Source organism: Dermochelys coriacea, chromosome 3 (genome assembly GCF_009764565.3).
Source record: "Dermochelys coriacea isolate rDerCor1 chromosome 3, rDerCor1.pri.v4, whole genome shotgun sequence".
In the NCBI taxonomy this organism is placed as follows: Eukaryota; Metazoa; Chordata; order Testudines; family Dermochelyidae; genus Dermochelys; species Dermochelys coriacea.
The window spans coordinates 81,312,188-81,339,282 of NC_050070.1; the positions used below are offsets into that span (position 1 = coordinate 81,312,188).

General features: G+C 41.2%; 1 protein-coding gene across 4 annotated transcripts; it reads right to left on the reverse strand.

Annotated features, from left to right (window-relative positions):
* On the reverse strand, nucleotides 1-27,095 carry POPDC3 (popeye domain containing 3). Of its 4 annotated transcripts, XM_043510735.1 has the most exons (6): nucleotides 26,358-26,637; nucleotides 10,328-10,564; nucleotides 5,570-5,617; nucleotides 4,888-4,998; nucleotides 3,305-3,413; nucleotides 1-2,611 (listed from the first exon to the last, which is right to left on the reverse strand). In XM_043510735.1, the coding sequence occupies exons 3-6, from the start codon at nucleotides 5,602-5,604 to the stop codon at nucleotides 2,300-2,302; spliced, it is 567 nt and encodes a 188-aa protein (XP_043366670.1). In that variant the 5' UTR covers nucleotides 5,605-5,617; nucleotides 10,328-10,564; nucleotides 26,358-26,637; the 3' UTR covers nucleotides 1-2,299. The 4 variants fall into 4 exon arrangements, with proteins under 4 accessions (XP_043366670.1, XP_038251300.1, XP_043366669.1 ...); XM_038395372.2 differs by lacking the exons at nucleotides 10,328-10,564; nucleotides 26,358-26,637 and adding an exon at nucleotides 26,959-27,095; XM_043510734.1 differs by lacking the exons at nucleotides 10,328-10,564; nucleotides 26,358-26,637 and having other exon boundaries at nucleotides 5,570-5,646.

Consider the following 27,095-nt stretch of genomic DNA (forward strand, 5'->3'; position numbering starts at 1 on the left):
TAAAACCTCTATTTAAAATTAGCTTTTTTTTTTAAAAAGAAAAAAAAGTCAGGATGTCTTGATTTTAAGGTCTAACAGAGCAATAAATCAATGCTTTGTCAATATCTGTCAAAATTAGAATACTAGCTTTCTAATGGCATTTCTAGTCCTTGGGCTTCATAAAATATTGTAAAACCTCTTATTGGTCCAAAACAAATTATAGAGCAAAGGACATATTCAATCCTGGGTTTTTATCTACATCAGATTTGGTGAGGAAAAAATAATTTTGGGGTACTTTAAAAAAAAAAAAGATGTTGAAAGTTTATCTGAAGAGTAAGAAATTTGATAGTTGTGGCTGAGATGGATGAGTTGGCAGAACACAAGTGAGAAGTCAACAGAGCAATAAGAGAATGTAATTATATGAGGTGCAAGCCACCTCCTGCAAAATGCTGTACAGCCTCAGCTCCAAAATTAATTTAGGAATTCAGCATCTTTCAGTTAATTAAATGGCTGCAGGTATTGCCACAGGGTTACAGAAACAAAGTCATTTTATGGACATTGTGACATCATGTGGTATAACATAGGGAATACATAATAAAGAGGTTTTTATTATCATGAATTTGGGATTACCCCATTATACACGAGTAGTTCTGCAATATCACATGGCACCACTACATATCTATCTCACTAGAAAATGGACAAAGCTAAAAGCAGAATGTGTTCTTGCATTGTACAATGCTATTTTATTTGTATTTTATTTGAGTGATGTACAATATATATGTTTTTCATCACTTGTAATAACTTTGTTAAAATACATGGATTTATTTGGTTTGTTCTGTAAAGCCACTCTTACTAAAAATCACTGACTCAGGCTCCAGGATGAATGTGTTTTTGAAAAAGTTTTTCTCTTACACAGTAAGATTACCTTCAAGGTAGACACTGTGGCAACTGCTTTAAACCTCCACCAATGACTCATAAGATCGAGTTTAAAAAAAAAAAAAGAAAAGAAAAAAGCAAAAAGGCAGGCACTAACTTTTCCTCCCAAGCCCTAGAGCAATTTTTAAATTTTAAATATTAAAAAGGCAATCTACCTTGATATGTATCAAGCATTAATATTGTCTCAAAGTAGTAATGATTTTCCCTTTTTTGATTACAGGCATGCATCAAGCATAGAGCAAGGAAGCAAGTTAGGAAAGACATTCAAACACCTCTTCCCCAAAGGCACAATGACCTCAAGATCAATTGGAAAAGGTATAAAACTAGCTTTCTCCAACCAAATGTTGATCTTGAATCCTCATAAACTATTAAAGACACCCACACATACTAGGGAGAAGATGTATTTTAAATTAAAAAGTTTATAGGCACAGAAAAGTGACTTTGCAAGCTGAATAGGAGTACTTCACTACTTTGCTGTTTTATGTTGGTAGCCCCATGTATTTACTGATTTGTGTCACTTTATGATAAACCTGGCTAAAAGTGTTGCTGTAAAATTTGGACTTAAATGTGTTAGTGATGGATTGTTGTACAGTATTTATTTTGCATTATGATTGGTACTTACACCTTTTAAGTCTAGTTACTATAGCATCACATTCTATTAAAAAGCACTACACAATCTTTTTTCTATTATATACTTTGCCGCAATTACATTGATTGCTTTACTTTTTTTTCCACATCGGCAATTACATTAATGTTTTTTGTAATGCTTCTTTCCTATAGCCTCAGAGAAATCAACTGTTCATGGACTGAATGGGAAAAAAAAAGTTGTCTTACTATGCATTTCACATTCTGTCATTTCCCTTTTTTAAAAAAGAAAACAAGACAATCTGAGTTAAAAAATGTTTTTAAAGTAATCTTCTCTAAGATTTTGATGGTTTAAAAAAAAAAGATCAGGTTCAGATATTGTAATTATGAATGTAACAAGCAACTCAAAATAAGATAAGATAACTTGCTGGATTCCATAATTCATTATGACAAGTAAGTTGGAATAAATATGATCAAGAGCGCTATGCAAATATCTTAAAAAACAACAAACAAAAAAACCCACAGAAGGCACCACAATTACAATAAAGCTTCATCCCCTCATGATTCATTTCCCCCCCCCAAAAGTAATAAGATCAACAAAAGAAATTAATCATAATGCATAATTAGTCAAAATGTACAAGCCAACCAGCTGGCTCAGCAGGGAGAAAAGGGATGCAAGTTATTTTAACTAAAGTAAATGGCACTTTCAATCAAGTTTGGCTTTACTAGGTATTGTTCAGCTTGATTTTCCTGTTAACAACTTGTATTTCCCTATTTAATTTAGCATTTTTTGTGTGTGTTATTTTTTAGAAGAGTCACAGTTTGCAAAGTTAGTGAACTTTTGTCTTGAATTGCTCACAAGTTGTTCTGCAGGTTGCACTTTGGGTGTCCCTGGTACTGCCACTTGGTAGAAGTTTGGTAACCGGATGTCGTATCGAAGTCCTTTTCCTACGTGCACTCTGTCATTCAAGGCATATAGTTTATCAGCAATGTCATTCCCAATTAAAATTGAAAACAGACGTGAGATGAAACGGTGTTTAGCAAACAGCAAATACAGTTTCTTTCTCCTCCAAGCCACATATCGGCAGTCTGTCTCTGCTGTAAGAGTTACCTGAAAATGAGATTAAAAATAGCTAAATTCTGGTGTGCTGATGTTGACTATACAATTGTATGAAGGGCTCAGGCCTGTTCTTCTTACTCAGAAGAAACTCCTATAGGCTTCAATAGGAAAGCTGCACAACTAAAAACTGCAGAATCAGGCTTTTATGACAGTTGGCCACAGAAATCCTACAAAGAGTCCTCTGAAAGTGCCACTAGTGCTTCTTGGATTGCTGCCTGTGCATGTGCCTTATTCTTTCTGCTCTGTATATACAACAGTTGAAGTTAACTAAGCTATGTCAATTTAAGCCAGCTGAGAATATGACCCAAGACTCATTGCAGATAGAGGACAGGTGGGGAAGAAACCAAGAATTTCTAGTTTCCTTGGATCCAGAAGTTCTCCAGGCATCAGCCCAGACGAAATGTAAAAATACCATCACATAATACAAAGGCAGTCTAATTCTGAAATGCCGAACACAATAATTTTTTCTAAGCCATCAGATTTTGCAACAACAATATAAAATTAAATAGAAAGGAGATACCAACAGAATACAGACATAACCAATCAATTGAGTAACCAGACCTCCCTCCCCTATATACTCAAGTCTGGCATTTTCAGTAACAAAAATAATACAGTACATTAATTTCTAAAGTGATTAACTATGCAAAAGTTTAAAGAAGTATACAAAAACCCCTCATGTTTTACCTGGAAAACACCCTCTTCTGTAGGTCTAAGGGAATCCCATTCAGGAGAATCCAGAAATTGAAGGGGAAAAATATAATGCAGAAACTCTCCATCAACTGTCACTCTGATCCTACCAAAATACAGTGGATATGTCAATATTGCACTCATAAAAGTAGACAGAATAGTAAGTTACTTCTAATATTAAACAGCAGCCAGATGTGAGGTACTTTAATACTCAGTATAGGGAGTTGAGGTCAGTGGGGTCTATGCTGATTCGTTCATACTGTTTTCTTTAAGTGTTTTTATGAAGTTGGAACAAGCACACACAAAACAGCAAGCAAGCAACTAAGGTTCAAATCCTATAGTCCTTACTCAAGGCAAGATCATTCTAAAGGTGACTGGCATGTGGAAGGGCTGAATGTTAGGCATATGGTGACCTGATATGGCAGGTATACATAGAAATGATGAAAAAGCATGATTCATCATCTTCTTCTAAGACCTTTAGAACCCCCTTTGTTATTTTGTGGCTCTGCATTTTAGAGGGCTGAGGTGAGAGGGAGGCATGGTAGCCCTCTGGGGTGACATCCCTCATGTAACATATATGGTTTTCCCATGCAAGATAATGCTGTTTCAGAAGCTGTGATTGAGGCCAGGGGAATAGCATGGAGACACTGGGTCTCTGTATGAATGGCCTAGCCCTCCACAGACCAAGATTTTCATGAGTTAAAAAATTATCTAGGACTCAACTGGACCTTTTATGCCTCTCTGAGGGCTACTCAGGACGGGGCTTAATGCTCTCATCTCCCACGGGGGTGCAAGTCTTTTGTTGTACCCCAGGAAGGAGTGTAGCATGCGCTTCCCTGCATGTTTGGCCAATGTGGAGGGATGGACACTACTCCTGCAGCATAGCTAGCACTCATGCAGACACTAGCAGGGACTGTGGTTGTGCCCAGCTGTCGTGGAGGGAGGCTGTTTGTTTCTTATGCCTTTTCCACCCCTTGGACACCCATGAAGCAGCCAGGTACAATCTAGGCTATAATGTAGCGATACGCTATTAAACAAACATAGCATTCACTGCTATACAGTGTAGTACAATTTTGTTTCCATATTAGTCAGCAAAATGAAAAGGACGACTTGTGGCACCTTAGAGACTAACAAATTTATTTGAGCATAAGCTTTCGTGAGCTATAGCTCACTTCATCAGATTCATTAGTCAGGTTATAGTAATAGATAAGAATATTTTAAAAGTGTTATGTTATTAAAACAATAGATGGGTACAAATACAGTGTACACATTGATTAATGCACTCATGCTCCCTTTATTTGAATTATTTAAGGAAAAATGGAAGTGGTATAATACAATGGTCTGGAAAAATATTAGTCTCCTTGTTCTTTAAGCTGTTAGGCTTTTGGGCTCCAAGTGTTCTCATGCTGGAGACTTCCTGGACATGTTTACAGTTTTTAAACTGTCAACCTATTTAATCTCTGGTACTGGAATTAATTGTGAGCAAACAATATACAAATAAAGAATTACTGTTTACTTTTATATTTGGAAGGATGAAAAGAAACCACCCGGTAAATAGATAAGAACAAACTGATACAAACCTTCCAGACACAAGCATAGAGAGTTTATCAATAGGTGTTTTGCCTTGCATAGCATAACAATGCTCCTTCTCCAAAGTAACCACTTCTGCATCACAGCACAAGACAATTTTCCTAAAAACAGTCAAGGAGATTCCCAGAGGCTGAAAAAGAGAACTGTAGAGTTCCTGGAATTCTTTTTCAAAGGAAACACTCCGAACTTGGTAGGTAACATAAATAAATTGTATGAAGCATATCACAAACAGGACAAAATTCCAGGAGAATATATCAGCAGCACATACATCCAGCCAAGCCCATACAGAAGAGCAGAGAAAACCCAATCCAAGCAAACTGAAGACGTACATTAGCCCAAAGAATCCACTTCCTCCCATGAAGCCAACAACAAACAGAATACAAGCTAGATGGTAGATAGATCCCTCTGCCTCTTGCTTCCAGGCTACACAGGTAGGATGGGCATATATCAAGCTCTCCCAAAAACTTTCATTTTCTCCCATGGCTGAAATAATTATCTGGTTCAGTTTAAGTTCTCTCTGCCTTCTAAAACTTTATTTATATAAGTACAGGTAGAGGGGTCCATTGCTTTTCCATCTTTGTAGCCACTGGTAATTGATCACCATAATCCTACGCTCTTCTATTTTAAGCATCTAGAAAGTTAGTGTTCTCAGAAGTCCATGTTCTTTCTCACCGACTCATGTATCCTTTCAATTTGGTTGGATCCATAACGTGATCTGATCTGGCCAAGTGAAGAAAAGAGAAGAGCATTTATACAAACATTTGCATAAATTAGCTCAGATAAGATTTCACAGATTTTAATGCCAGAAATGGGCACTATGTTCATCTAGTCTGACCTCTTGCATAATACAAGTCACAGAATTTCACCAAGTGGCTCCAGCATCAAGCTCATCATAACTTCCGGCTTAAAGTAGTAAGGGGGGGGGGGAAGGAATCCACCCTAGGTAAGTTATTCTAATGGTTAATTACTCTCACTGTTAAAAATTTGCACAAATTATTTCTAGCAAAAAACAAAACAAAAAAACCCACAACTTTCCTTGTCTTAGATATTTCTTAAGAACATATTTTCAGTAGGTCTGTCAAGCGATTAAAAAATTTATTAAAAAGAAAAAGAGTACCCGTGGCACCTTAGAGACTAACAAATTTATTAGAGCATAAGCTTTCGTGAGCTACAGCTCACTTCATTGGATGCATCGGATGCATCCGATGAAGTGAGCTGTAGCTCACGAAAGCTTATGCTCTAAGAAATTTGTTAGTCTCTAAGGTGCCACGGGTACTCCTTTTCTTTTTGCGAATACAGACTAACACGGCTGCTACTCTGAAAAAAATTTATTGTGATTAATCACACTGTTAAACAATAATAGAATATCATTTATTTAAATATTTTTGGATATTTTCTACATTTTCAAATATATTGATTTCAATTACAAGACAGAATACAAAGTGTACAGTGTTCACTGTATATTTATTTTTATTACAATTATTTCAACTGTAAAAAACAATAGTATTTTTCAATTAACCCAATACAAGTACTGTAGTGCAATCTCTTTATCATGAAAGTTGAACTTACAAATGTAGAATTATGTACAGAAAAAGCTGCAATAATAAATAAAAAAATGTAAACTTCAGAGCCTACACATCCACTCAGTTCTACTTCTTGTTCAGCCAATTACTCAGACAAACAAGTTTGTTTACATTTGCAGGAGATAATGCTGCCCACTTCTTGTTTACAATGTCACTTGAAAGTAAGAGCAGGCATTCGCATGGCACTGTTGTAGCCAGTGTTGCAAGATAATTATGTGCCAGATGCGCTAAAGATTCATACGTCGCTTCGTGCTTCAACCGCCATTCCAGGGGACATGAGTCCATGCTGATGACTGGTTCTGCTCGATAACAATCGAAAGCAGCGAGGACCGACGCATGATCATTTTCATTATCTGAGTCCGATGCCACCAGCAGGAGGTTGATTTTCTTTTTTGGTGGTTCGGGTTCTGTAGTTTCCGCATCCAAGTGCTGCTCTTTTAAGACTTCTGAAAGAATGCTCCACAGCTTGTCCCTCTCAGATTGTGGACAGCACTTCATATTCTTAAACCTTGGGTCAAGTGCTGTAGCTATCTTTAAAAATCTCACATTGGCACCTTCTTTGCATTTTGTCAAATCTGCAGTGAAAATGTTCTTAAAATGAACAACATGTGCTGGGTCATCATTCAAAACTGTTATAACATGAAATATATGGCAGAATGTGGGTAAAACAGAACAGGGGACAGACAATACTCCCCAAGAGTTCAGTCACAAATTTAATTAAAACATCTTTTTTTTAAATGAGTGTCATCAGCATGGAAGCATGTCCTTTGGAATGGTAGCCGAAGCATGAAGGGATATACAAATGTTTAGCATATCTGGCACAAAAATAGCTTGCAATGCCAGCTACAAAACCGCCATGCAAATACCTGTTCTCATTTTCTGGTGATATTGGTAAATATTTCTATTTCTGGTAAATACGAAGAGGGCAGCCTTTTTTCCTGTAAATGCAAACAAACAAATTTGTTTGTCTGAACAAACAGTAGGACTGAGTGGACTTGTAAAATTTCAGAGCCCATGTTGTTTTGTTTTTGAGTGCAGTTATGTAAAAAAAATAAATCTACATTTCTAAGGTTTCAGAGTAGCAGCCGTGTTAGTCTGTATTCGCAAAAAGAAAAAGGAATACTTGTGGCACCTTAGAGACTAACTAATTTATTAGAGCATAAGCTTTCGTGAGCTACAGCTCACTTCATCGGATGCATTTGGTGGAAAAAACAGAGGAGAGATTTATATACACACACACAGAGAACATGAAACAATGGGTTTATCATACACACTGTAAGGAGAGTGATCACTTAAGATAAGCCATCACCAACAGCAGGGGGGGGAAGGAGGAAAACCTTTCATGGTGACAAGCAAGCAGGTAGGCTAATTCCAGCAGTTAACAAGAATATCAGAGGAACAGTGGGGGGTGGGGTGGGAGGGAGAAATACCATGGGGAAATAGTTTTACTTTGTGTAATGACTCATCCATTCCCAGTCTCTATTCAAGCCTAAGTTAATTGTATCCAGTTTGCAAATTAATTCCAATTCAGCAGTCTCTCGTTGGAGTCTGTTTTTGAAGCTTTTTTGTTGAAGTATAGCCACTCTTAGGTCTGTGATCGAGTGACCAGAGAGATTGAAGTGTTCTCCAACTGGTTTTTGAATGTTATAATTCTTGACGTCTGATTTGTGTCCATTCATTCTTTTACGTAGAGACTGTCCAGTTTGGCCAATGTACATGGCAGAGGGGCATTGCTGGCACATGATGGCATATATCACATTGGTAGATGCGCAGGTGAACGAGCCTCTGATAGTGTGGCTGATGTGATTAGGCCCTATGATGGTATCCCCTGAATAGATATGTGGACAGAGTTGGCAACGGGCTTTGTTGCAAGGATAGGTTCCTGGGTTAGTGGTTCTGTTGTGTGGTGTGTGGTTGCTGGTGAGTATTTGCTTCAGATTGGGAGGCTGTCTGTAAGCAAGGACTGGTCTGTCTCCCAAGATCTGAGAGAGCGATGGCTCGTCCTTCAGGATAGGTTGTAGATCCTTGATGATGCGTTGGAGAGGTTTTAGTTGGGGGCTGAAGGTGATGGCTAGTGGCGTTCTGTTGTTTTCTTTGTTGGGCCTGTCCTGTAGTAGGTGACTTCTGGGTACTCTGGTGATATATGCCATTATGTGCCAGCAATGCCCCTCTGCCATGTACATTGGCCAAACTGGACAGTCTCTACGTAAAAGAATGAATGGACACAAATCAGACGTCAAGAATTATAACATTCAAAAACCAGTTGGAGAACACTTCAATCTCTCTGGTCACTCGATCACAGACCTAAGAGTGGCTATACTTCAACAAAAAAGCTTCAAAAACAGACTCCAACGAGAGACTGCTGAATTGGAACTAATTTGCAAACTGGATACAATTAACTTAGGCTTGAATAGAGACTGGGAATGATGAGTCATTACACAAAGTAAAACTATTTCCCCATGGTATTTCTCCCTCCCACCCCACCCCCCACTGTTTCTCTAAGGTGCCACAAGAATATCAGAGGCTAACAAATTTATTAGAGCATAAGCTTCCGTGAGCTACAGCTCACTTCATCGGAATGCATCCGATGAAGTGAGCTGTAGCTCACGAAAGCTTATGCTCTAATAAATTTGTTAGTCTCTAAGGTGCCACAAGTACTCCTTTTCTTTTTGCGAATACAGACTAACACGGCTGCTACTCTGAAATCTGATATTCTTGTTAACTGCTGGAATTAGCCTACCTGCTTGTCACCATGAAAGGTTTTCCTCCTTCCCCCCCCTGCTGTTGGTGATGGCTTATCTTAAGTGATCACTCTCCTTACAGTGTGTATGATAAACCCATTGTTTCATGTTCTCTGTGTGTGTGTGTATATAAATCTCTCCTCTGTTTTTTCCACCAAATGCATCCGATGAAGTGAGCTGTAGCTCACGAAAGCTTATGCTCTAATAAATTTGTTAGTCTCTAAGGTGCCACAAGTACTCCTTTTCTTTCTACATTTCTAAGTTCAACTTTCATGATAGAGATTGCACTACAGTACTTGTATAAGGTGAACTGAAAAATACTATTTCTTTATCATTTTACAGTGCAAATATTTATAACCAAAAATATATACTTTGAAATCAACACAATATATATGAAAATGTAGAAAAACATCCAAAACATTTAAACAATAGAATACCAATTGAAATTTATTAACAGTGCAATTAAAACTTAGATTAATCGCAATTAATTTTTTTGAGTTAATCATGCGAGTTAGCTGCGATTAATCGACAGCCCTAATTGTCAGATATTCAGCAATAGTCCTTTTACGGCACTGAAGGAATGACAAGTTTGGCATGATTGATTCCTTATTCAAATTAAGGAGAGATTGTGTGTTGTGGGGGTTATTTTATAGCTATGTCAAGAGCCTTATTAATTATATGCTAACATACAAGAACACTGTTTATTAATTTTTTGAACTATGGACCATGTATAAACAAAAAAGTCAAAAAGAAAATTTAGGGAGCAATATTCAATATTGCAAGGATGATAGCAGTGCAATACAAGTTTCATTAACACCAAAGTAGGAGTAAGTACCAACATATTCTTGTTAATATTTTAATAGGATAAATCAGTTGGGGTTGAATTTCAATTCAGATTTCCAAGTGTGTTCTATGTATCTATGGCCTCTCATCACTATAGTACTGGTGATCCTCCCAATTATTTACAAACATAAATAAGAACAAAACTCCCCCAGTTCGTTGGAGCAATAGCTTGATTAATTTGTATTTTGGGGGAATTTTGTTTGTAGAGTACGAGAGAGGAGAACTTATTGAGAGAAAGCTCAAGAAAAATAAATGAGTTTTACATTTAACAGTGAGATCTGGGGGTCACTCTTATCTTTTGAGGGTATGGGTTCCATAGGCTGGGTCCAACTCCTGTGAAAGTTATCTCCTGCTCTCATGAGCTTCCCTTTGTTGACTGGCAGTTTCATTGTTACAACTGAATATAGCTGCCCTGGGAAGTCATGGTTGCAGAGTGAGAAGTAATCTCTCGGATAGACAGGGCCAATCCAATGGAGGACTTTGAAGATTAGGGCAAAGATCTAAACAGGACAATGTATTAGATGGGGAGCCAATAGAGAGAGTAGAGCACCACAGTGATGTGTTCATATTTAAGGAAATAAAACCCAATCATCCACATTGATGTTAAACAAGCTTTAACTTATGTTCACAGCATCTTTAGTGGACTTGCCTTAATTTTCTTGAATATTCCCATGTAGACATGGCCCAATATTACACCACTATGTAAACGTTGCTTCACCATGAAGCCTCCCCTAAAATGTTACTAAACTTTACATTATACATAAACATGTACAATTTCTTTTACTATATGGCCAACAGAAATATTTCTAGTATACATTCTGTGTCCTGAGACATCTGAAAGGGCACATTTAATAAGTGTAATTTAATAAATAAATGTGATTCATAAAATGTAGTCGAAAATAGATAGTATGACTAATGCAAATTCTAATATCTGGTATCACTCAACAAATAGTGCTACTATTTCTACTATTATTCCATAAAAAGCAGAGTATTGACGATAAGTTTGACTTATATTCAAACCCTATCAAATCTCACATATCAAGTAGTAACTTTTTAAATGAGGGCTACAAATACCAAAATAAACGATCTACTAGTTGGGAAGGCCTCCCTGTAAACAAGATGTATTGAGGCAGATCTGCTGGAAATGGAACCTGGGGAGGAGGGGATGTCTGTTGGCAGCCAAGTGGGTAGATCCAAAGAACATGTTAGATCAGTGGTTCTCAAACTTTTCTTCATGCGGACCACTTGAAAATTGCTGAGGGTCTCGGTGGACCACTTAATGATCTTTCCAAATGCTGTTTGTACCGTTAGCTAACTATTGTAAAGCACTTTGGATAAAAGCTATATACTTAATTTTTTTTGTTCTACAAATAAAAGCACACAACTCCTATTTTAATATCAGTAGTCTTACCTTTCCAATGCAATGGATGTGCCCTCTCCCCCGTAGCCACGGCAGCTCCCGAGCTGCGAAGGAGGAGGAGGATCTCTCCCTCACCACAGCAGCCCCCGAGCTGAGGTTGGGAAGTGGGAGGTGTCTCCCACGCCGCGGCAGCCACTGAGATGGGCGGAAAGGAGTGAGGGTCTTTCCCTCCCTCCCCTGCCACAGCAGCCACAGAGCTGAGGCTGGGAAGGGGGGGGGTCCTCTCCACAGCAGCTTCAGCCCTGGAGCTGGGGAAAGTCGCCTCTTTCTCTGGCCGCTGCAGCCCTGCATGTCCCAAATTCCCCCCACCCCTTCTTCTCACTCCACTGTCCCCTCCCACCTACCTCCTATTCCCTCCAAGGCCACCATCTCACCTTACATGTGCGTCTTCTCCACGGTCCAGGCACCTAATTAGTGGAACCATGCTTACGCAGCTCCACTAATTAGGCAGGTGGCCCTTCATTCTCTTGTGTGCGGCCGCCCAGGTGCGTGCACCTTAGAGGGAACTATCCGTGGACCACCCTGAATGAAGCTCACGGGCCACTGGTGGTTCACGGAGCACAGTTTGAGAACCTCTGCACTAGATGGCATGATTCTCTGGTGTAGGGAATTCAACTCTGACATAATGTCACAGAGGTAAATGTTGGTTCATGCCTGAATTAACAACCTGCAGAGAAGGTCTGAATATGAAGTCAGGGGGCCTGATCCAAAGCCCACTGAAATAAATGGAAAGACTCTCATTCACTTCAGTGCGCTCTGGATCATGCCCATAACAAGGGAAACAGTAGCAGCATAAGAACTGCTGGTGTAAGAAATGGTGGAGCCTTCCAGTCACAAGCAAAGTCTTCAAGCATAGTTGGGGGGAGTTTCTCATGGATCTCCAGCCTACTTGTATAATGTAGGACCTATGGCTAGTCACCACCTCACTGAGTGGGTGACCCTGTGGAGATACCCAAAATATACTAGAAATGCCTAGGAAGGGCATGATCTAGCTTTTTTTGTTTACTTTTTTTTTTTAAACTTACAAATAACATTTCAAATATTAAGAAGCGCTCCTTACCATGTTGAGAAAAGTTATTGGCACAAATTAGGTCACCTGCTTTTGTACTCCCTGAAGTCAATGGCAAAGCATTTACTGATTTCAGGGGTGAAGGATCTGGCCCCGAATGAGTGAATATGGAACATAAGCATAGTGCAGGGTGTTCCTTTTTCATCACATGTAAAATGACACTTTTCAGCTATGACATGCAAAAAACCTATCTAAGTAAAGCCACACAGTTTAAGGGTGCCTCTGTATACACCAAGTACAAAGGAACTTGCTCTTATAATACAAGCATGAAAATATAGAAAGAATTTCTCAATGTAACAAAGCATTAGAGTTCTAATGGTTCTCAAAGCCAGTCCACTGCTTGTTCAGGGAAAGCCCCTGGCGGGCCGGGCCGGTTTGTCTACCTGCCGCGTCTGCAGGTTCGGCCAATTGTGGCTTCCACTGGCCGGGGTTTGCCGTTCCAGGCCATTGGGAGCTGTGGAAAGCGGTGTGGGCCGAGGGATGTGCTGGCTGCCGCTTCCCACATCCCCCATTGGCCTGGAACAGTGAACCGCGGCCAGTGGGAGCCTCGATCGGCCGAACCTGCAGACGTGGCAGGTAAACAAACCGGCCTGGCCCGCCAGGGGCTTTCCCTGAACAAGCGGCGGACCGGCTTTGAGAATCACTGTAATTTAGCCTACATGTTATAATATACATCATACTGTTTAACACTTTCAGTATTCATTTTGCTCATTTTGATTTATTCCCAGGAAAAGCCACTAAATATCTGAGCTCTGTGAGATCACCAGAATTTAAAAAACATATTTGCTTCTGTGTCAGATTTTAAAACAAAATATACTTATCCAAAATGAGCCTAGCATTGGTAGGAAGTGTAAAATCAAAATTCATCAGCGGTGTAATTAAAAGTGAAAGATACCCAACTTTAAATGTCAGTTCCACTGCTGTTTTACTAGGAAAAAGAGAAACCTATTGCAAATACTAGATTTCTTGGGACATCAAATGGAACTGATTTTTCGGGAACCACTGCAGTCAATACTTAGAGGAAATGCTACAGGTGTGTTGAGTGGATCCAGCAGTTCAGAAGTACCACCATTGAAACGTCAATTCATAGAGGTGCATGGAAAAATCAATAGCACATTTATTAGCTGCTGAGCTTTAATTCCTTTTAGTTTGCTAAAAAAAGGAACATTAGCTGTAGGATTCCAAGACATGTCTGCTAAAATGGTGAAATCTAGAAGAGTTGAGAGGAATATAGTGAGGCAGTACCGATGAGAAGTTTTGGAGGTCTGCCCGTCTCTGATCTGCAAGAGTGAGAGAGAGTGTATATATATATTTTGTTAAAAGGCGGGAGCTATCTGGCCCTATTGGACCCTAAATCCTGTAGAAGAGATATCCTGGAGCTTTAAGATGAGCTGTTCTCCAAATTCTGTTCTCAGTCACACTAGTGTAAATCTTGGGATCAGTGGAGTTACTACAAAAATATAACTAAATGCAGAATTTGGGACTTTGACCAAGTGAGTTGATAAGAGTAAGCTCTGCTACAAATAAAAATTCTTAAGTTACTTAGATGGAGAGATCTTTAGGCACTACAAGTAGGGTCAAAATATAGGATTGTTGAACTCAAAGAAACAAAACTGACAAAAAGCACATGGCTATTGAGCCTTCTATTCTGAAATCCTTTGGCAGAGTAGTGAGATTGCTGCTAGTCCACTGCAGAACAAGTGATTTTTTTTTAAGACAACCTGGTCCTATGTTGTGGTTTACTTTGCTTTTGATAACAAATATTTCTAGCTTAATGTCAACAATACCACGTCTACCACTTGTCAAATTAATACAATACCAATTCCTATGAAGTAAACTGCTGCATTTTTAATGACAGGTTTCAGAGTAGCAGCCGTGTTAGTCTGTATTCGCAAAAAGAAAAGGAGTACTTGTGGCACCTTAGAGACTAACAAATTTATTAGAGCATAAGTGAGCTGTAGCTCACGAAAGCTTATGCTCTAATAAATTTGTTAGTCTCTAAGGTGCCACAAGTACTCCTTTTCTTTTTACTACTACCTAGTTCACACAACACTGAGCATTTATTAAGTTACGTAACAGAAACTGACACAGCGCAGCCTTAGAATTCCAGTGGATTTGGATAGCCACTACCAGTTAAGTCAAAGCTTTTGTAACTCCTGTATTTCAACTCATATAAACACAGATTGGCTTAGGTTCATTAAAAGATAGACCAAAATCACTAAAGTAGAGCAGTACATTGTCAAGACATATGTGGGGATAATCAAGATTAATGCACAGAGCCAAAACACCACAAATCCAGTGTCACTTGTACTATTTCCACTTGATAAAGAAGGTCAGTTCCTGACCTTAAATTTCTTAGTCTTGAAGGGTTACTGAAGTCAATAGAGTTTCCTCCTATGCCAGATTTCAGTTTGGCTAAAACGTTTATGAAAACGTTTCACAAAATGACAAGCATTTAAAAATACTTCATAACCTTATAAAGTCCCTCAAAACATCTCTCTTCTGCACAGTCAATTTACTTCCTATTTATACCAGGGTATAGCAGGGCCGTCCGAGGGGGGGGGAGCAGGTGGGGCAATTTGCCCTGGGCCCCATAGGGGCCTCCATGAGAGTTTTCGGCCGCAATTCAGCGGCGGGGGGTCTTTCAGTGCCTCCGAACACACCCGGAGTAAAGGGCCCACCGCCGCTTCTTCTGCTCTGGGTCTTCAGTGGCAATTTGGCGGCAGGGGTCCTTCCACTCCATGTCTTCAGCGAAGTGCCCCGAAGACCCAGAGCAGAAGGACCCCCACTGCCAAAGACCCCAGGCCCCCTGAATCCTCTGGGCGGCCCTGGGGTATAGACAGTTTATTAAGTTATCAAATGGCATCACAAACTCAGAAGTAGTAAATGACTGCTTCTTGGAGCAGCTAGTCCTGGAACCCACTAGAGGCAATTCTTGATTTAGTCTTAAGTACAGCACAGGATCTGAGGTGAATATAGCTGTACCGCTTGGTAACAGCAACCATAATATAAATCCCTGTGGCAGGGAAAACACCACAGCAGCCCCACACTATAGCATTTAATTTCAGAAAAAATACACAAAAATGAGGAAGTTAGTTAAAACAGAAATTAAAAGGTACAGTGCCAAAAGTGAAATCCCTGGAAACTTTTTAAAGACACCATAATAAAGGCTCAACTTAAATGTATACCCCCAAATTAAAAAAACATAGTAAGAGAACCAAAAAAGTGCCACCATGGCTCAAAGTAAAAGAAGGAGTGAGAGACAAAAAGGCATCCTTTAAAAAGTGGAAGTTAAATCCTAGTGAGGAAAGTAGAAAGGAGCATAAACTCTGGCAAATGAAGTGTAAAAATATAATTAGGAAGGCTAAAAAAGAATCTGAAGAACAGGTAGCCAAAGACTCAAAAAGTAATAGCAAACTTTTTTTTAAGTACATCAGAAGGAGGAAGCCTGCTAAACAACCAGTGGGGCCACTGGACGATCGAGATTCTAAAGGAGCACTCAAGGACAATAAGGCAATTGCGGAGAAACTAAATGAATTCTTTGCTTTGGTCTTCACAGCTGATGATGTCAGGGAAATTCCCAAACCTGAGCCATTCTTTTTAGATGACAAAACTGAGAAACTGTCCCAAATTGAGGTGTCATTAGAGGAGGTTTTGGAACAAATCGATAAACTAAACAGCAATAAGTCACCAGGACCAAATGATATTCACCCAAGAGTTCTGAAGGAACTCAAATATGAAATTGCAGAACTACTAACTGTAGTTTGTAATTGATCATTTAAATCAGTTTCTGTACCGAATGACTGGAGGATAGCTAATGTGACGCCAATTTTTAAAAAGAGCTCCAGAGGTGTTGCCGGCAATTACCGGGCAGCAAGCCTGACTTCAGTACTGGACAAACTGGTTGAAACTATAGTGAAGAACAAAATTGTCAAAAACATAGATGAACATAAATTTGCTGAGGAAGAGTCAACATGGTTTTTATAAAGGGAAATCATGCCTCACCAATCTACTAGAATTCTTTGAGGGGGTCAACAAGCATGGGGACAAGGGAGATCCAGTGGATATAATGTACTTAGCTTTTCAGAAAGCCTTTGATAAAGTCCCTCACCAAAGGCTCTTAAGCAAAGTAAGCTGTCATGGCATAAGAGGGAAGGTTCTCTCATGGATTGGTAACTGGTTAAAAGATAGGAAACAAAGAGTAGGAATAAATGGTCAGTTTTCAGAATGGTGAGAGATAAATAGTGGTGTCCCCAGGGGTCTGTACTGGACGCAGTCCTATTCAACATATTCATAAATGATCTGGAAAAAGGGGTAAACAGTGAGGTGGCAAAATTTGCAGATGATACAAAATTACTCAAGATAGTTAAGTCCAAAGCTGACTGAGAAGAGCTACAAAAGGATCTCACAAAACTGGGTGACCAGGCAACAAAATAGCAGATGAAATTCAGTGTTGAGAAATGAAAAGTAATCCATATTGGAAAACATAATCCCAACTATACATATAAAATGATGGGGTCTAAATTAGCTGTTACCACTCAAGAAAGATCTTGCAGTCACTGTGGATAGTTCTCTGAAAACATCCACTCAATATGCTGCAGCAGTCAAAAAAGGGAACAATGTTGGGAATCATTAAGAAAAGGATAGATAATAAAGAAAATATCATATTGCCTCTATATAAATCCATGGTATGCCCACATCTTGAATTCTGCATGCAGATGTGGTTGCCCCATTGCAAAAAAGATATATTGGAATTGGAAAAGGTTCAGAAAAGGGCAAAAAATTATTAGGGATATGGAACGGCTGCCATCTGAGGAGCAATTAATAAGACTGGGACTTTTCAGCTTGGAAAAGAGATGACTAAGGGGAAATATAATAGAGGTCTATAAAATCATGACTGGTGGGGTGAAAACACTTGCTTATTTCCTGTTTACTCCTTCTCATAACACAAGAACTAGAGATCACCAATGAAATTAATAGGCAGCAGGTTTAAAACAAACAAAAGGAAGTATTTTTTCCACACAACGCACAGTCAACCTGTGGAACTCCTTGTCACAGGATGTTGGGAAGGCCAAAATTATAACAGGGTTCAAAAAAAGAACTAGGTAAGTTCATGGAGGATAGGTCCATCAATGGCAATTAGCCAGGAAGGACAGGGATGGTGTCTCTAGCCTCTGTTTGCCAGAAGCTGGGAATGGGTGATGGGATGGATCACTTGATGATTCCCTGTTCTGTTCATTCCCTCTGGGGCACCTGGCATTGGCCACTGTTGGAAGACAGGATACTGGGCTAGAGGGACCTTTGGTCTGATCCAATATGGCCGTTCTTATGTACGCCACCGTGGCAATGGAACCCATTTGCTCAGGAAGATTATAAGCTCCAAGACCATGGAAAAAATTCCAGGATTTTTATCAAACCTTCCCCAGGAAGGGGGGTGCAAGGTTTTGGTGAGGATTTTGGGGGGAAAGACGTTTCCAAACGACTCTTTGCCAATAATAAACCCAGTTAGACGTTTGGTGGTGGCAGCGAAAGTTCAAGGGCAAAAGGTAAAATAGTTTGTACCTTGGGGAAGTTTAACCTAAGTTGGTAAAAGTAAGCTTAGGAGGTTTTCATGCAGGTCCCAACATCTGTACCCTAGAGTTCAGAGTGGGGAAGGAACCTTGACAAGACTAATGGAACAAAGTACTTGGCAGAGCAGAGCAAACAGTGTGTGTGTGTTCCTTGATATTTCCTAGTTCCTCTAGGTGCAGGACATATAACTCCAAGGGCTACACAATGTCCACTATGCAGACACTATTCAGTTTATCCCCAGTACAGGGAAATCAACAATGCTATTTATTGCAAAGTTTCTGCCATTTAGTACCACTCTAACAAGTGCCTAATACTAGTTTACCTAATTTTATAAATATATAGGAACACCACAATTTCACGGAGATGTTTCCATTCTCGTAGTCAAAACTGCCATCAGAAGATGAACTTCTGGTTTAATAATAATCAAAATATTCAAGATCTGATTCCCCAAGTATGAAAAGTTTAGTTTAAGGGTTCATGTCACTTCCTGTGAAGTAAACAGCAAAACTTCCATTGTCTCAACAGAAGCAAATCAGTTAGTGAGAGATCAACATATCTGACATAAGAGCTGTGATCACATAGCACTACAGTATTTTTTTTTAAAAACGAAACAGTAGTATTTCTGCAGGAACTGAACTGGTTTTGTGGAAGTGTTTTGAGGAGGGCTTTAAGAAATAATTAAAATAAGAAAAAAAACCTTATTAAAAATTAGTAAATAGAATGGCAATATTCCACTAATCCTCCTCCAAAACAAGGAAATATTAAGCCAAAATTGTGATATGGGCTATACTCATATCTGTTCATATCAAAGATTAATCAGAAAAAAATGTACATTTTATTTGAAACAAACAACCATATACAGAAAAGTGTGTGTTTGAGGACATTGCAGAGTCCATACAGAACATGTATTGCTTAGGTAAATTACTGTTTTCATAACTGTATTATATCACCATATATTTGTCACTGAATACTTTAGCTGTGGTATTCTTTGAATATTAATTATTCACCTGCACAGAATACTGGGAACACTAATTTCTGAAAAACTTAAGATATCTGTTTGCTCTTCTAATACTTCAGTCCTTTCAATTAAGTCAAGAGGCAAAGCAATAGCACACTGTGCTTATTCAGGCTTCAAGCAAACTGCCCTTTAGTTGGAGCATATTAAGTATTCAGAAGGAAAGATCTGTGGGTTTCTGCACTAGTTAAAACTGCATGGGTTGGCTGAATTTAGCTCTCACTTATACCCTTCATTTATATTTTGCATTTCTCTCAGTTTGAACAAAGCAATGAACTCAGCTTCACTTTTGTTTATGGTCAGTTTCACTTTCAGATTCTTAGTGCATTTAAGTTTGCATTTTAAACACTGCTTATTTGCTTAAGAGCAAATGTTTTCACTGGAATTTCAATAATTGTGGAAACACTTCCACTTGTGGTAAGCTTTATAAAAACTTGTTTTTACACAATTTAACCCGTTTCAAGTTTAAGTTGCCCTTTTCTGTATATGTAGGTCAACTTTTCTGAGGAAAAAAAATATTATAGCACAGGATGTCAGAAGTGTACTACAACAAGGACTGACAGAATAGTTTAGATAGTCATACAAGTTCTTAAACAAACATGTGAGTATTTATGTGTACTCTGTCTCAGGACTTTCAATTCACTGAGCTTAGTTGAATTTGTATGTGAAACAAGGTCAAGGATACTATTTTTAATTGTATCATTCCTTTTCTAACTTGTTAAACTGCCCCGGAATTTAAAAAAAAATGAGTATAGAATAATTTATTTAAGGTTTATCAAAAGCATCATGTACAGTGAAAGCTTCTGATGTTACAAATATTTTGTCTTCAATATTTTAACAATTTACTGTTGTTTAAAATTTTAGGCAAGTTACAATAAATTGAATAATTGCTTCTTTGTTACTGTAAAACATACCAGATAGCAGCCCATATTGGAGATATCTACATTTTAATTCTAAATAACGTTTTCTTTTAAAAAACTTTACAGTTTCTTTTCCAATTTGGATGGGGACTAATAACCCATAGAAAGCACATAGTACTCTTGCAGAAATCTGAGTTATAGACAATAGACTAGTTAGCATCTTTTCTTTAGTTCTTTCAGATAAGCGGGAACATTGTGCAAGAAGCCTACTGGCACAAAATGAAACAATCCAGATCTTTTATTTTCAAGTATGGTGGATTACTTGCACTTGAGAAAACTTGAATAAAATTCACATATGTTAAACATGATTCATACTGTTCTGGTCAACAATGTAATGATTTAGACTTATTGCATTTTTAAAAGAAAACAGTAAAGTGAAATCAAATGTCATCCCTGTTTACACATTACAACTTTTAAATTGTTTTCAAGGAATCTCCTAAGCAGTAACAGTGCATATTTTAAAAGCTGTTTTACAGCTGTGTTAATGAACTGCACTTGAACCTTGCAAACACAATTCAGCTTGAAATTAATTAGTTTGTATGTTGCATAACCATATGAGCTCCCCCTAGCAATCCTACAATTCGTGCATCAACAAATTAAGTGCATGCAGCATGGTTGGTTATTTCCAAACCAAGTAGTAAACACTGAGATTTGGTTCATCACAATGCACCAATATGAAAGCCAGACTACAAAAGAGGAAAAATAGTTAGCTACCAGTTCAAATAGATAAACATGATAAAACATGGGGTATCACTTTACCTATCCCATGTATTCCAAAACACATTCCAGTATGGTAACAAGGATACTTTAGTGCAGTGGTCACCATCCGTTAGATCATGATGGACTGGTCAATCCTAGAGGATCTCCCAGTCAATTGTGATCTCCAGCGGTGCAGTGTGGCTGCCGCTAAGCCAGACTCCCTGCCTACCCCGGCCCCATGCCACTCCCGGAAGCTGGGGATAGGGAAGGGGGGCAGGAATCTCCTTTGGTGCGCTGCTCCTGCCTGCAAGCACTGCCCCCGCAGCTCCCATTGGCTGGGAGAGCTGCAGGGACGGTGCTTGCAGAGAGGGGCAGTGCGTGGAGCCACGTGCCCAGGGGCTGCACGGGTGTATTGGCCCTTTCCGGGAGCAGTGTGGGGCTAGGGTAGACAGGGAGCCTGCCTTAGCCTCACTGCGCCTGTCACCGACCAGGAGCCACCAGAGGTAAGTGCTGCCCAGCCAGAAGCTGCCCCCAACATCAAACCCTGAGCCCCCTCCCAGGGCCAGCATCCCAAACCCCCTCCTACACCCCAAACCCCAGCCCTGACCTCCCTCCCAGAGCCAGCACCCTGAACCAACTTCTGCCCAAGCGCTGACCCCACCCCAGCACTCTGTACCCCCTCCAACACTCTGCCCCAGTCCGGAGCCCCCTTTTGCACCTAAACTCCCTCCTAGAGCTTGCACCCCTCACCCCCTCCTGCACTCCAACCCCTTGCCCCAGGCTCAGCCCAAAGCCCCCGCCCACACTGCAAACCCCTCGGTCCCAGCCCAGAGCCCGCATCCCTTTCTGAACCCCAACCCCCTACCCCAGCCCAGTGAAAGTGAGTGAGGGAGAGCGAGCGACAGAGAGAGGGAGGGATGGAGTGAGTGGGGTGAGGCTTTGGGGAAGGGGCGGAGTAGAGCCTGGTTTGCCCTTAGATTCAAAAAGTGATCTTGGGCATAAAAAAGGTTGGAGACCACTGCTTTAGTGGTTACTAAAATAGTTTAGCTTGACTTGGGCATTCAGGTTTGAAAATATACCTCTAATTTGTGCTTAATTGGGACTGGGGGGTAGGGTTTTTTTGGAACAGTGTCATATGGACTATCACAAAAGCAACTCCATACAGAAGCGTGCACACCTAGAGAGAGATCATTTAGTATCACTTTCAAGTACATTAATAGGTTTCAGAGTAGTGCCACAAGTACTCCTTTTTTTTTTGCAAATACAGACTAACACGGCTGCTACTCTGAAACCTGTCATTATGCAAGGCACTGAATTTAGCTGTATAGAGTGGAAATCTGTCAACTTCATGAAAAAAACTCGTACAGATACAGACAGACATCATCTTCCTCTCCAAATGCAAACAGATGGACATCATACCAAAAGGACTGAAGGTAAAAAATCCATTACAATCTACATACCACACAGACTAAAATTTGTTAGTCTCTACGGTGCCACAAGTACTCCTTTTCTTTTTAAGTACATTAATAGATTCATTTCTGCCTACCATTGTCAGAAGAGGCTTATAAATTCTTTATCCCAATGTAATCAAACTACTAGGCTATTATTATTTATTATTTGTATTGTGGTAGCCTCTAGACATGCACTGTTCTACGCACCATACACATTACAAAAACGTGGTCTCTGCCCCAAGAATTTACAATCTAAACAAATAGACTAAAGCTAGTTTCAGCTAACAGTCCTTTTCTCCTACTCCAATAAATTTCCTAAAAAGAAAAGGAGTACCCGTGGCACCTTAGAGACTAACAAATTTATTAGAGCATAAGCTTTCGTGAGCTACAGCTCACTTCATCGGATGCATTTGGTGGAAAAAACAGAGGAGAGATTTATATACACACACACACACAGAGAACATGAAACAATGGGTTTATCATACACACTGTAAGGAGAGTGATCACTTAAGATAAGCCATCACCAGCAGCAGGGGGGGGAAAGGAGGAAAACCTTTTATGGTGACATCCTTGCAACAAAGCCCGTTGCCAACTCTGTCCACATATCTATTCAGGGGATACCATCATAGGGCCTAATCACATCAGCCACACTATCAGAGGCTCGTTCACCTGCGCATCTACCAATGTGATATATGCCATCATGTGCCAGCAATGCCCCTCTGCCATGTATATTGGCCAAACTGGACAGTCTCTACGTAAAAGAATGAATGGACACAAATCAGACGTCAAGAATTATAACACTCAAAAACCAGTTGGAGAACACTTCAATCTCTCTGGTCACTCGATCACAGACCTAAGAGTGGCTATACTTCAACAAAAAAGCTTCAAAAACAGACTCCAAGAGAGACTGCTGAATTGGAATTAATTTGCAAACGGGATACAATTAACTTAGGCTTGAATAGAGACTGGGAATGGATGAGTCATTACACAAAGTAAAACTATTTCTCCATGGTATTTCTCCCTCCCACCCCACCCCCCACTGTTCCTCTGATATTCTTGTTAACTGCTGGAATTAGCCTACCTTGCTTGTCACCATGAAAGGTTTTCCTCCTTTCCCCCCCCTGCTGCTGGTGATGGCTTATCTTAAGTGATCACTCTCCTTACAGTGTGTATGATGTATATAAATCTCTCCTCTGTTTTTTCCACCAAATGCATCCGATGAAGTGAGCTGTAGCTCACGAAAGCTTATGCTCTAATAAATTTGTTAGTCTCTAAGGTGCCACAAGTACTCCTTTTCTTTTTGCGAATACAGACTAACACGGCTGCTACTCTGAAACCAATAAATTTCCTGCTGATCAAATTTTATCTTAAAGAGATTTTCTTACAACAAAACTTGTAAGAGAAGGGAAAAACTTGCCTTCTCCCTCAAAATTAAAAATGCCATATTATGCTTCCCTCTTTAATAGCATCTATTCTACTTACTATCAGCACATGCAACTCAAGGGATATTGAATGAGTCACTGGCATACTACATAAAGTACCTGCCTCAAGATTTTCTATACTACTTTAAGATCTGACATCATACACAGTATTGTGTCATGTCTAGATAGCAACAACTCAATATAGGTGAAAGCCCTTTCTTACTTTCTTTTGGTCACTAAAGTCATTTTCATAAGAACACAAAAAAGGCCATACTGGGTCAGATCAAAGGTCCCCCTAGCCCAGTATCCTGTCTTCCAACAGTGGCCAATGCCAGGTGCCCCAGAGGGAATGAACAGAACAGGGAATCACCAAGTGATCCATCCCGTCACCCATTCCCAGCTTCTGGCAAACAGAGGCTAGAGACACCATCCCTGTCCTTCCTGGCTAATAGCCATTGATGGACCTATCCTCCATGAACTTATCTAGTTCTTTTTTTGAACCCTGTTATAGTCTTGACTTTCCCAACATCCTGTGACAAGGAGTTCCACAGGTTGACTGTGTGTTGTGTGGAAAAATACTTCCTTTTGTTTGTTTTAAATCTGCTGTTTATTAATTTCATTTAGTGATCCCCAGTTCTTGCGTTAAGGAAGTGTTATTTACTTCTTCTCCACACCAGTCATGATTTTATAGATCTCTATCATATTGCCCTTTAGTCATCTCTTTTCCAAACTAAAAGTCCCAGTCTTATTAATTGCTCCACAGATGGCAGCCGTTCCATACCCCTTATCATTTTTGTTGTCCTTTTTCTGAACCTTTTCCAATTCCAATATATCTTTTTTGAGATGGGGCAACGACATCTACACGCAGTATTCAAGATGTAGGCGTACCATGGATTTATATAGATGCAATATGATATATTCTGTCTTATTATCTATCCCTTTCTTAATGATTCCCAACATTCTGTTTGCTTTTTTGACTGCCGCATCCATTTCCCTTGGATGTATGCAGCTAAACTCCCATGAATCCACAGAATGGCGAGAAAACTAATTTCTGGAAGCCAGGTTTCATCAATGACATCTTTATGACATTACCAGGTGTACTATGATTCAATATTATAAGACAGCAAGTAAATAAAATATTTGCCTATAAAGTGATTGGCAGGTTAAAATGTACACAAAGCTTTAAGGAACAGCTGGTGGCTTGTGGAGGAATTTGTAAAACATTCTATTTAGAAAAAAAAAGTCTCATGCTTTGTGTTACTCTCCTTTTGTTTATGTGCAAAAAAGCAAATATAAAGACCAGGTCTTAATGTAATTGCTCTTACAGTTTCTTACTCAATTTAGATATAATTCTTTGGTGGTGGCAAGAGAAAGTCAAATCTGAAGTCAACAGGACTACTTCCCTGAGTAAAGGGAGAAGGATTTGGCCCCTAGTTGGTTCTTGTGAAAAGACAAGGGGTTGGACTAGATGACCTTCTGGGGTCCCTTCCAACCCTGATATTCTATGATATTCTATGACTATTACTACACACAGAAAACCTACTCCTCTGTGTGCTCCATGTGCAAAAGGAGTTATACACATGGAAAATCTGCAGGATCAGGTAGAGAGATTAGGACTCCAGCTGGGAAAATAAACTTGGAATTCTTACAAAACAAAGATTTTTGTTTTGCATGCATATCTTTACTGATCAGAGAGAGGAAAGATAGCTTTAGAGCAAGTGTCAAGCAAGCAATATTCTGTCTAAATGGAACATTTTCTGAGGCAGCAGGAAGCTCTTCAACCTTTAAGTGATCTCAAAACATTTCAGACAAAATTACTGCATTTCACTACTGTACTACTTTTAATGTGAAGCCTTTTACAGAGGAATGGAGTTCTTATGAAGAAAGCCCCTGTTTCAATGAAATCCGTTATTTCAGCAATTAATATGGACTGTTTACAGTTGGTCTTAGTTCCTAACTAAGCATTTCCCGCGGATGAGATTAAATATTTGTGATACTGCTGCTTGATTTTCCATTTGGAACGTGGTCCTCCGTCTGGATTCATTTCAGAGGAGCAGCCGTGTTAGTCTGTAGTCGCAAAAAGAAAAGGAGGACTTGTGGCACCTTAGAGACTAAGCCATTTATTTGAGCATAAGCTTTCGGGAGCTACAGCTCACTTCATCGGATGCGATCATGTATCCCTCCCATCCAGTGTTGCGAAGTTACTTTGTACCACGCCTAAAGCGAGCCACGAACACAACACTGCCGCTTCCCGTTCACAGAGACTGTCACGGGCTGCCGGGAGGAGAATGGGGCTTCGGGGCCAGGACGCAGCTACGGGCGGGGCGTGGGTGCTGGGAGCGCCGCCCGCCCGGGCAGCGGAACCCGGCGGGGAGAGCAGCGCTCGGCTCCGTCCGGCTCTCCCCGCCGTGGGACCCCGCAGCCGGCAGGGGGGGCTCGGGGCGGGGAGCAGGCGGTGACCCCGGGAGCCGCCTCCGCCCCCCACACAACCCCCCTCTGGCTGGCTCCGGGGCACACGGGGGTGATAGGGCGGGGGCTGCAGCCGGCTGGGGCTGGCCCGGGCGCGTCTCCCCGGGGAAGTTTCGGCCCGGTCCCTCCGGCCAAGCGGCGGCTCCCGCTCCCATTTCCGCCGCTGCCCGGAGACACCCTCCCCCCAACAGCAGCTGCCCCGGCGGGGGGAGGGGGGGTGCGTGTCCGTGCGCCGGGAGCCTGCCCGCGCCCCCTTACCTGGCCCTTAGCCCCCTGCCGGGCGCCTCGGGAAAAGTTTCCCGGCTCCAGGGCGGAGGCGCCGGGGACTTCGCGGCTGCTTGCCCGGGGCCCCGCGCTGCCAGCGAGCGGCCGCTTGGACTAAAATAGGCAGGGAGCCGGCAGGGGGCTGCGGGCGGCGCCAGCTCCGGGGCAGGCAGCGAGCGACCGCAGCGCGCAGGCGCTTGCGGCGGGGGGCACCGGCGGGCTCCGGCCACGTGGCGCTCCGCGCGGCCGGCCCCGGGCCACGAAGGGGCCCCGCTCCCCCGCCCTCGAGCTGGCAGCGTTCCAGGGCTGGGCAGGTGCGGGCGGAGGTGGAGGCGGGGCCAGCCCCTGCGCCGGGGGAGCTGGAGCGGAGCCGGGCAGCGGGCTTCTAAAGGGGGGGGGGGGGGGAGAACTGCGCCCTCCGTGCGAGCGAGCGAGCGAGCGCGCGCGCGCGTGCCGGTCTGAAGAGATGCGGGCGAGCCAGAAGATGGGAGGCCCGGAGCCGGGCTCCCCTCGCCCCCTCACTGGTCTGCCTTGTCGTCTGCTGCGGACCGAAAAACAAAGCCCCGCCCTCGCCCTCCCCCCTGCACATACAAACCTGCTGAGACTGGGACGTGGGGAGCAAAGCTTCGTGTCCAGCTCCTGGGCGCATCCCAGGTTAGCTTAGGCTGCGTGCCGGGGCTGTACCTTACATGCCCCCGGGGCGAGCCATGACGGCGGTTGCGCTCTGAAGGG

Excerpts from the sequence above, each read along its gene's own strand:
- POPDC3 (XM_043510733.1), bottom strand. The coding sequence starts at position 5,378 with ATGGGAGAAAATGAAAGTTTTTGGGAGAGCTTGATATATGCCCATCCT. Across the intron at positions 3,414-4,887 it reads TCTATGCTTGTGTCTGGAAG|GATCAGAGTGACAGTTGATG; the intron begins GTTTGTATCAGT and ends GTATTTTGGTAG. Across the intron at positions 2,612-3,304 it reads CAGAAGAGGGTGTTTTCCAG|GTAACTCTTACAGCAGAGAC; the intron begins GTAAAACATGAG and ends TCTCATTTTCAG.